The 11,755-nt window shown below is 37.4% G+C and overlaps 1 protein-coding gene across 1 annotated transcript; it reads right to left on the reverse strand.

The window, feature by feature from the left end:
• Nucleotides 1–168: 168 nt before the first annotated feature.
• On the reverse strand, nt 169–11,492 carry LOC125045623 (microsomal triglyceride transfer protein large subunit-like). The gene is made up of 16 exons (XM_047643010.1): nt 10,935–11,492; nt 10,584–10,774; nt 10,051–10,254; nt 8,970–9,119; nt 7,998–8,163; nt 7,377–7,522; nt 6,962–7,122; nt 5,931–6,085; nt 5,397–5,515; nt 4,763–4,975; nt 4,398–4,616; nt 4,022–4,234; nt 3,564–3,758; nt 2,956–3,110; nt 2,440–2,584; nt 169–2,189 (listed from the first exon to the last, which is right to left on the reverse strand). The coding sequence occupies exons 1-16, from the start codon at nt 11,092–11,094 to the stop codon at nt 2,022–2,024; spliced, it is 2,760 nt and encodes a 919-aa protein (XP_047498966.1). The 5' UTR covers nt 11,095–11,492; the 3' UTR covers nt 169–2,021.
• Nucleotides 11,493–11,755: the final 263 nt, after the last annotated feature.

The following is an 11,755-nucleotide window of genomic DNA, read 5'->3' on the forward strand; positions in this document are numbered from 1 at the left end:
GTAGGATGATTTGCACTTTGGAAAAAATCAAGATAATATGGATAAAATGGACAATATGGATAAAAGATAAAAATATAAATGGAATAACGGATTCCATCTTCCACATACTTTTTTTTTTTTTTTTTAAGATCTTTCAGGAGTTCTTTCTGGGTTTAAATAAAGAACTACTTACCTAAAGTACTTTATTAAAAGAAAAAATATACATGTGAATTAATATAACACTTTAAAAGTAGTACAAGAAAATACAATATAACAAGCCTTAATTGGGTAATTTTTATTTCTTGGGTTTGGTAATCACGTATATACAAAATAACCAAAAAAACAGGGAAAAAAAATAAATATATATCATCTAAAAAAGACATGCAAATATTGGCACAGTCCTTTACAAAAAAAAAATCATGATCAAAATAAAAAAAAAATAACAAGAAAGCAAGATGAAAATAAAAATAATCAGATTGCTTAATAAAGTAAATCACTCATTAGATAAACAATACATTAAGACAATACAATAGGTCAGTGATAAGTAACACCTTTTTCATCATATTAAAGTGGCTGTCAACCTTCAAAAATAGATATTTGGATGACGAAGATTACTAATTCCCAGGCATGGTCTTTATGATCAACAATATTAGCATATTATCACAGTCTATCCCACAATGGTTGAACTCGAGGGAAATGCATTCTTTTGCTGTTTCAAGAATTGTGTATTTCGGTTCGGAATTTACAATCAGATAAAACTATAATGAGCAGTGCCTTCTACAAAGTGAGACAAAGAGTAGAAAAAGAAATGATATTGAAATGCCCACATGCACTGTAGTTCATTTTTATTACAGTTATCTAGAGAAGTGTAATCTAATGTTAACATCACAATATATTTATCACCCAAGTCTAAATGTCATTCTGTAATAGCAAAAACAAACATTATTTTGCCATTATTAGTATCATTCTCTTACTTGAATCTCACCTTTAAAAAATGAATAAATAGTAAAATAAAAACAAGAAAATACAATCTTAAAAAATAGATTTCACACTTGTATCCTTCGGGGAAAAAGGGTAAACTTAAGTAAACAGGTAATACAAAAACCTACACAACTGCAACCTGTCTGTGTGAGCAACCCCCTGAAAGCACAACATGACTTCATATCACCAGTTCTGAGAATGTTCTGTCAATGAGAATGCACCAAACGCTACGGGAATGTCTCGAGGAGGATGGAAAATGATTAAATAATTCATGGTGCATGCCTTGCACTGTCTCCTAGCACTGCTATACTTTCCAACCTAAAATGACTCTTAAAAATACCAGGAGAATATTAGCCCTGTACTTCTACTTTTTTCTACTATACACAATTACAAAATAATAATTCATGTAGTCATGTCAATCCTTAAAAAAAAAAAGAGGAGGAAGGGAAAACAACCAAAAGAAAAAAGGATAAAAAGAAAAGAAAAAAGAAAAAGGAAAAAAGAAAAGAAAAATGAAAAAGAACAATTGGTCTTTCCTTTCTTTATGCCCACAAAAATAGTCTTAATAACGACATGAGTTTAAAGCCCACTGTATAAAGAAAAATATACTTATCTACACACACGCATCCTTGTGACCTTGTGTATGACTCCACATCATGTCTATGAGACACAACAGTAGTAGGCGAGGTAGAAGACATGTCTACAACGGTATAAAAGGCACCAAAGGGAAGTCTAAGCTACTGGCAAGTCCTTACGTAATTCTTTGAAAGAGGACGAATAAATCACAACAAAGAATCAGCAATGTTCACTTATGTAGTATTTTTTATGGTGGAATGAGTATCGTATATTGAGTTTGTAAATAGTCGAACTTGTAATCCCTGTCTATTGTCAAAACTGACTGTTCACTGCACCCGACTTTGATCAATGGCTTTTCTATTAGTCTGGCATACTGTCTTGGTATTTTATAAAATGTTAGAAAAAGTTCTATCAAAACCAATGATTCTTTTATCCTATGACTGATAAAACATCTAAATAAGCTAGTTAAAAATATATATATCAATTTATTTATTAAACATCTTATTACATAGTTCAGTATTTTTCTTATTCATTACATATGTTTTACCGGGAACAGGAGCTGTATTTTTCTTGTATTTACGCAACACATAATTGCTTCCAGGAATGCGCTCGAGCTTTCGTACATTGTTCACAACCTCGAAGTTGGGTTGCACCTGGAACAAAGGGAAGAGTCCAAATTTAGCAAGTAAAATTAGTGAGAGTGCAAATGTGTTCATATGCATTAATATAGATAGAACAGTGGTATGTCTCCCTTCGATCAGTTCAGTTTTCAGAAGCATACGTAAACCATCCGAAGAGCACTCGAACATCAAAGCTATATATGGTGTTTCATACTATCATAAAAATAATGATCATTACCTTATATCTCAGAACTTCACTTGCCAACCACAATGAAAAACCTACCATTTGTAAACACATAATGACTTCGTCGTAGAACTCAAGGTCGGTGACGAAGTTCAGCTGCGTCTGACCCCCAGAGTTAAACTCAATGAGAGTCTGCACGAAGGAGCTGTCTACTCGGGCTACACCTTGGACAATCATAGCGGCCCTGCATGCAATATGGATTTTTATTTTAGTAAATGCTTGTGACTCCCAATACAGTGTTACTGTATCTAATTGTAAATAAATAAACATTGTCATTTGCATTTCTTTAACACTTCAATAACTAGTATATACGACTTATCCATATTTAAGACAAAAATAATTAGGAGAAGAGTGCTATACACATTGCCAAAGGTAACAACCTTGAACTCCAGAATTCCTAGTCCCCCATCTCTCAAATCAAAAATAAAATCCTTGTTTATTATAATAAAAAAAAAAAAAAAAAAAAAATTATAATGAAATAAAACGAGTGAAAACCAACCATCTTCACTTCTCTCATCTTTCTTATGAACAAAACAAGCGGTAATGGAAACTCACCCAACTTCCACTAGACTGTGAGCATTCCTATTCCAGAGAGACACTTGTACTTGGCCAGAGAAGTCGTAGGATATGGCACCATTGAGGAGGAGTTCGGCATTAAAGCCATTCTGCAGAGGGACGATCTGGAGGTGGTCTTGGAGCAGCAAGGAGCCCTGAGAAGATGACATTAGTGCATGGAATGAATGATCTTGTCGCCTACTACTGTTATGGAAGAGAAAGTCCATTCCCTTTAAAATCTTTGAAAGTTAAAGACCAAATCTAGAACCATCTTTATACACAGTCAAAGACAGTTATTGCTACCATTATGATTACTGGTATATTTAATTACATAATCATATAAAGTAGTCATGGAATTCTTATGGAATGTTAGTCTTAAAAATGTCAACAAATCACCTTTTCTTAAAATTAAATTTTTTTATTTTCTACTTCTTATTTTATGATTATTTCTCAATTCTATCAATGTATCTTCCAATACATTTGAATTTCTACCTTCAGTAAACAGCAGTTATATACCAGAGGTCTTACAAAAAGGAAATCAGTATCAAATTCTTTCAATACAGATATTCCTCTACTGTTAAAGTTAAGGAAAATACACATAGCAGTACCTGGAGTGCCGTGGTTTTCTCTGAGCCTGTGCCAGCCCATACATGTCCCATCAGCTCCCCTTGGCCAGTGAAGAACACATATGGTCGCAGCTGCGTGTCCATCAACGTCATCTCGATACCAGCATTGGCTTCCTCTCCATCATCGACTGCGTCCTCTCCTCCAAAGACAGAAAGTCCACCTGCGAAAATGCCAATCTATGGGAGAGAGAAAAGAGGTTGGTTAGAATAGGGTGTTGAAAAAAAGGAGTGATAAGGACCAATGTCTTGTAAATTAATTTCATCACAAATGCTTGGCTGCAATATTTTCCTACTCACACCCCTTTCTCTATCAAATGCTAATTACATTATCAGCTGATATGGACATACTATAAATATGCAACCTAAAACTTGAAAAAACTATAATTTTAAAAACACACGTCTCAACTAGTATTTAGGAATTCTCAAGCACAATTACTCACAGAAAGAAGTCTCATCTGAGAGTCTTCAGTGTTCACAAAGACATCGACTGTAGACCTCTTGAGGAGTCCCCCATTGATTTCGAGCATATTGCTGAAGGAGGAGTTGGCACTTTTGTCCTCGGCAAGCATTCTTGAGAATGCAGATGACAAGCCTCCTTGCCCATGGATGTGGTAATTGTTAAAAGTTGTGGTCATTAGAACAGTCTTCAATAGCTGTAAAAAAAAAAGGAAAGTGTCAATTTCAATGTGAAAAAGGGGAAAAAAAATATTGTTCAAATAACACCAGAAAGAAAGACAAAGAAAAGAAAAATAATATAAATATACATTAAAAAAGACAAAACACAAGATCGAGACAAACTCTAATCTAACAACCCACCTTCTGCAGATGTTCATCCTTTCTGGCCAAGTCAGAAACTCGCCCCAGCAGGAGGGTGTTCAGCTCTCTGGTTTCATGTGAGGTCATGGCATGGAACAGTGCTTTAAGGAATTCCTCACTGGGCTGATGCTGCAGGATAATATCTGCTGCCATGGCTCGAACGCTAGAGTCATGCTGCTGATTCAGTTCCAGGAAAACTCGCTCTAGTCTCTTGAGGATCTGTTTTGAGATAAAGATCAGTGTTATTTCTCTTGTAATATTTCCTCCTGGAATATTCAGTCTGCATTCTGATGAAATAATGTACTCTCTAAAAGGCAATTATTCAGCAACATCGTAAAATAGCATAAAATGTTCTGGCTAATTACCTTTTCAGTGATGTAACTACCAGGCATAGTTTGCATTGCTCTTGTTGCATATATTGCTGGTTTGCGTGCTTTGCCCTCCGCATACTTCATGAGGATCTCCATCGTATCTGCTTTCCTTAGGTTCTTTAGAGCACGGATGTAAATCAGCTGACAGTCTTCACTCTTGCAGTTCTCCAACTTACTTGTTATAAATTCTTGAACTTCAGTAATAATCTGGAAGAGTATTACAATGTGATGTTAGCCGCAGCAGAGGCAGTTTATTTGCTTTAAAGACTAGATTCCTACATGTTCGGAGAGGCTGGAGGAGGGTACCTGAATAGTTCTCAAGTACATGGCCCTGTGATATGCTAGATTCTAGGCCTCAGATTGAATCACATGTGTTGACGTCATTGAATTTTACAATTTTTTTTTCCACTCCAGTTTACACTTGCTGTAGTACACACAGACTGAGTTCTTTATAATAATCTTCCCCATCCCTTCTACATATACCAACTTAACTAAGCAATCCACATATCAGTGCATTTACATATGGATAATTACTAATGTGAGATATTCACTGTCATAAAAAGGATAACCTCTGGTTAATGAGCAGTAAAAATGAAGATGGACTGAAAAAGAAAAAGAAATTACTTACAGGCTTTTTGCAGTTGTTGGAAACTTTGCAGAAAGTGTGGCTGACAGAGGCTATTGTTAAAACGAGAGTCTCATACAGCTTGTCATTATTGAGACCCTTCTTTGCAAGTTTCATTAAATCTGAAAATGGAATAAAAACAGATTATAAAGTATCAAATTTTTGTTTATCTTTCTAACAAATTCTTTCTTAGAAAGATAATCTTTTCTTTCTACTTACCCTTTGATAAAAAAGAAGAAGCCACAAGCTTTAAAAAGCTCAAATATTTAAATCATACCAAGGAGGGTGAAAGTCCAAAATTAAATTGCCAATATGAAATCATAAATCAACATAAGACAGGTTAGGTTGAGTTTATTTGTGAAAATAAATAACTACCAATTGCAACATATGTATACAAACATTTCAATACTAGAATTAAAAAGAAAATCTAATAGTGGACATAAATCACAAATTTCAAATCCTGGGATCATCCCCTCTTACTCACACCTTATAAAAGATATATAAACTCTCTAAAGACCCACAACGCACACCACTCACCTTGCAGGATGAACTCAGAGGGATGTGTTGCTAAGGAGAGACTCAGCAGGTATCGCTCGGGGTTGTCAATCGGACCACCGAAATTGAGCACAGACATGGCGGCCTTGTGCGAGGGAATCGTCTGCGCTGCTGCCAAGATGTCGAGGAGCTGTGGCCTGGGGTGGAGCGTGTCAATATATGTTCTCTTTCCAATTTGAAGTTGTACATTTGGGATTGACTCATTTGCATCAGGGAAAATTAACAAAAAATGGGGAAAATGCTGTGCTCATTTTCTATATTTTTGTGAAATGTCTCTATACATAGATGGCTCTGCTTTACCTGATTTCATCTTTCCTTGAATTGGCAGGAAAATGTATTTTTTACTGGTGCTATGAATATCGATGGTGTTATCTTTACTATAAACATTATAATTACTATAATAGTAATAGTAAAATAAGATAAGGTAAAATATTTTCATAAATTAAAGAAAAGGGTAAACGGGCAAGACAGGCAGTACTTGTAGCTGGCTCATTGGTGATTGAGTACAAGTGTAGCCATCTATGTGTAAAAACAATTTAAAAAATCAACTCACAGTATCCATGACATGCCCATCGCGAATGGGTTAAAAGGAATGAGTTTAATATTGACAAACAAAAAATAAATAATTCTTGAATTGGCAACAAAGCTGTTCCCCCCATATTTTAGTTATGTTAAATTCTTGTTTCAAAAATTACTGCTGAAAAGAAGATAATGCAACTGCACAGACACAGGAATATAAGAAATATATAAAAATAAAGACTAACTAATAAAACAATAAAATAACTGGTCTATAATAAAAGAAGAAGAAAAAGAAAAAACAAAATGTATTTTAATCACAACTGAGAAAGCCAGAGAGCAGATGATAATGCAAAAGCTAACACAAAACAAAGAAAGAAAGAAAGGTCTCTCTCTCTCTCTCTCTCTCTCTCTCTCTCTCTCTCTCTCTCTCTCTCTCTCTCTCTCTCTCTCTCTCTCTCTCTCTGTAATCTACTGCACCATGTAGTGAAACTCACATTATCTTGGCATTCTTCTTATCCTTGAGGATCGCCTTGATGGTGTCGAGGTCACTCTCACGCACCTTCCTCAGCAGCCTCACGAAAGCGATAGCCGAGCCTTGCGTGCCCAGGTTCTTGGGACTTAGAGTGTTGTAGAAGCTGCTGATCAATGCCTTCAACTGAGATGGAAAAAATAATGGTCAAATTAATATGAATTCTGTATAATGTACATAAATAATAAGAAAATTTATAGATGGATTAATGAACTAGTGAAGGGTGATGATTTGGAATTCTCATGATTACTATTATCATTATCATCTTCATAATTATCCTCATTATCATCATTACAGTATTTACTATCATCTTGCTTTTTCAATTCAGGCTTTATCACATTTCGATATTTCCTTAAGGTACCAAAGGCAAGATCACTCACCGATTTACATGAAATACACTCCTTTGCCTCGGGATTAGTTGTAAGCTGTTCTGTGACGATGGATTTCCTCAACTTTTTGGCAATGGATCGTAATGCTTCAGCAGCTGTGTTTCCTGTGTATTTAGGGCTGTTAACCTTGCTGCGACCTGGAATAAAGCCCAGTCATTTGTTAACAAGTTTCTATATGCACATCTGCCTATATATCTATTAACATATGTGAATAGCTGGAACAAAATGTTTCTTATCCCCCTCTCTCTCGCTTTATCTCTACTTGACTTGCTATTTAAAAGGCCCTGCTTTCTTTTGGTATTTATAACAATCTGTAAAATATGCATTATATCCTTGAATAACTTGTACATAATGAAATCCAAGACTTCATACAAACACACACAATTCAAATCAACACACAAATCTAATGATAAAAACTTCAATTCAAGTAAAAAATTACATTATAGAGGATTGAAGAATACAAATAAGTAGGAATCAAAGGTAATGAAAAAACAGAAAAAGAAAAAACAAAAAAGAAGAAAGAGAATAAAAAAAAAACCCAGAGAATAGGGGCAAACCAAAAAGAAAAAAAAAGAAACAGTAATAGGAACACTATGGTAATTTTCCGCTTACTCTTGAGTTGGAGGTTCTGCTTGCTCATCACCTCCGCACCAGACTGCTTCCGCGCCTCCACGCGCAGGAAGTGCATCTCCATTGAGGTGGCTTTCTCGATGATCTTGTCGTCTGGGTTCAGCACATACGAGGCAGTTGCTTCACTGTCAATCACAGCACCAAGGACCTGCAAAGGTTAGGGTGTGTTGTTAGTAATGAAAAGAAGACTGGCTATCATGACTGTCACTATCATTTTGATTTTCTTTTAATGAGATGGAGAAATAATGTGCATCTCTGCCAATATGTTTAAATAGACACAAAACACTAAGGTCAGATTTTTAAATCAATATATTTTAGATCTCAGCATTTATTTATCTATTATGATCTTATGGATACATAATTTTCTGTTGTTGAATTACTCAAGAATATCTTCAAAATATACCAAATTATTAGGTAAAATTGTACCTTTCTGAATGATTCAAATAATACTGAATTACAAAGAAGTCAATAAGAAATCATATTACTCAAAAAAAAAAACAAAAAAACAGAGAGAGAGAGAGAGAGAGAGAGAGAGAGAGAGAGAGAGAGAGAGAGAGAGAGAGAGAGAGAGAGAGAGAGAGAGAGAGAGAGAGAGAGAGAAAGAGAGAGAAAGAGAGAAAGAGAGAGAGAAAGAGAGAAAGAAAGAAAGAAAGAGAGAGAGAAAGAGAGAGAGAAAGAGAGAAAGAAATAAAGAGAGAAAGAGAGAGAGACAGAGAAATAACACATCAAAAGGAAAGGGAGAGGTAGTGTAAAAAGAGGAGGAAGAAAAAAAGAGACAAAGAAAAAAAAAGCCAGATTTAACCTTATTCCTGGCTGCCTAGACTGTCATTCTGGTTACATAAGGCTTCAGGGATTTTAGCTTAAGAAGAATAAGAATAAGACTAAGACTAAGAATAATAAAAGGAATAAGAATAGGAAGAAAGCATCAAGAATCTGGAAACTTTCCCCACACACCTTGCTGGTCTGGTTGAAGAACTGCACTGGAATGACGTTTTTACAATTCCGTTTCAACTTGGTGACGTGCGTTGGGTCGACCATGTTGTAGGTCACTTCGCATTTCCCTGAGGAGTCCATTTCTCTCTGCTTCACATTCTTTAGTTGATGCTGTTTGGATATATATAAAGAGATCAAGGATTATGTAAATGTGTATTTTTTAACCCAATGCCACTGGGGAAAATGAATGTAAAATGGGGAAAATGCTGTGCTCATTTTCTATATTGTTTGTGAAATGTCTCTGCACATAGATGGCTCTGCTAGTGCTTAGCTGCAAAGAAGTCAATTAGTTGATCTTGCAACCTCACCTTATTTGAACTGGTGGGAAAAATGTTTTTTTTTACTAGTGCTATGAATATTGATGGTTTTATTTTTATTATAAACATTATAATTACTATAATGTTATAAACATTAGTAACAGCAAAATAAGATGACGTAAAAAAAATCGTAAATCAAAGAAAAGGGTAAACGGGCGAGACAGGCAGTACTCATAATTGGCTCATTAGTGACTTAATACAAGTGTAGCCATCTATGTGTAAAAAACAATTAAACAAGTAACTCACAGTAGGCGTGGCACGTACATACACGTCATGCCTGTCAGCATTGGGTTAAGACACATATATAATAACATTATTCCAAGCTTATGCCAAGTATTCAGCTTATTCTACGAATATATCGATCTTATAGCATGGACTATCTATCTCTGTTTCCCTCAATTCCGTCTGGATCCCTCTCTCCTTATACAAAAGGTCTCACTAAGCACAAGGTCTCCCGCAGCCCACCTAACCCCCCTGACCTATCCAACCCCCACCCACTAACCCATCCTGACCTATCCAACCCCCACCCACTAACCCACCCTGACCCACCCAACCCCCACCCACTAACCCACCCTGACCTATCCAACCCTCACCCACAAACCCACCCTGCCCTATCCAACCCCCACCCACTAACCCACCCTGCCCTATCCAACCCCCACCCACTAACCCACCCTGCCCTATCCAACCCCCACCCACTAACCCACCCTGAGCCACGCAAAACCCACCTGCAACAAGCTGGAAATGCCCTTCATCACATTGAGCAGTGACGCCTCCTCGCCCTCGAAGTGGTGCACCTTCCCGATCTGGCCGCTGTTCCAGTGCAGGAAGACCGGGTGCAGCTTGTACTGTTCCAGCTTGGAGGATTTGTGCGCGAAGTCCCCAGGGGTCTGCCCCTGGCGGGATTTCACCGAGAGCTTGGGGGCCACGATCTGTAGGAGGGGGGAGGCCAGGAAATAAAATGGTAATAGTAATAGGTAATAGTAATACTAGTAATTACAACAACAATAATAATAACGCTAAGAATAACAATAACAATAGCAACTATAATAATAACAACAACAATAACAACGATAATAATAACAATAACAATAATAAAATACTAATACTTATAACAGTAATAATATTATTATCATAACTACTGCTACTACTACTACTACTAACAATAACAAAGGCTAAAAGCGAAACAGTGACATCCAAAAATCATAGAAACTTAAACAACTAAAGCGAAATATCAATTACGAAAAACCAATCTCTTTACCGTAAGCTGCAGGATCTGCTCGTGGGCGTTGCCGGGGTGCTGCCACACGGGCGTGACCTCGGCCGACAGCTCGACGCGGAAGCCCACATCCTTCGCCGTGGACACCGGCAGCGCCTGGGGCTCGTTCAGCAGCACCGACGTCTCGTAGACGTACGTGTAGAGCGTCCCCACCTCGAACTGGCGGCTGTACGCTGTCGGAAGAGGAAAAAAGGGTTTCAATGTCTCCTCGCTTCGAAGCTTCTCCCGAGCCCTGAACCGCGACTCAATCCACAAGGACATCCGCATAGCCCACCGGCCGCCTCAGCCCAACCACCGACACAGAGGGTCTTCCACGCGCCCTCTCGGACTCACCTGGGTACGACGACAGGAGGACGAAGGCGTGGGCGGGGGCGAGGGCACACTGGAGGGCGCCCCACACCAGCCAGCTGAGGCTCCCGACGCCCACGGTCAGGGTGCCCGCCAGGCCCCACCGCACCAGCACCACGAAGGTCGTCAGCGCGCCCAACGCCATGGCACTTCCGATGTCCGACGATGCGCTCGCTCGCTCTGCTCTCTCTCTAGCTCTCTTTCTTTCGCTCTTTCTTTCGCTACCGCTTTTTTTCGACGGCTTCTCGCTGCTATTTTCCCATTCCTGTTATTGGCGTTTTTTTTCTGGCAGCTGGTTTTGTTTTATCTCTATTTTTTTTCTTTATCTCTCTTTTCTCTATCAGTTCTCTCAACTTTCTATCATCTTGGTCATTCCATTTTTTCCCCTTCTTTCTTTCTCTCTCAAATAGGGAAGTAAACGACCTGCAAATAACGCGATTTCCACTTATATATTTTTTTAATGTCTCTTCCGGGCCCGATCACACATGGCCTACCTCACCATCCTGCTTTGAACTCCTAAAATAACGGAAGACAATCAAAATAAGCCACTCCCAAAAGTAAAAAAAAAAAAAATAATAATTGGACACCATTTTAAAGCGAACGATTAAAAGTACTTGATACGTAAGAATCGACCACTTTCCTTTATATATATAAAAAAAAAAAAAAAAAACACACACACACACAAACAATAATTGTAACTAAAATATGTACGTACTGGAAAATAAAAATCGAATGTAAGCATGGATAAAATCACCGTGTAAAATTTCCAATGAAAAAAAGGGTGTAAAAAGAGGCAATGCAAAAAC

The sequence above is a fragment of the Penaeus chinensis genome, chromosome 37, assembly GCF_019202785.1.
Source record: "Penaeus chinensis breed Huanghai No. 1 chromosome 37, ASM1920278v2, whole genome shotgun sequence".
NCBI classification, from domain to species: Eukaryota; Metazoa; Arthropoda; class Malacostraca; order Decapoda; family Penaeidae; genus Penaeus; species Penaeus chinensis.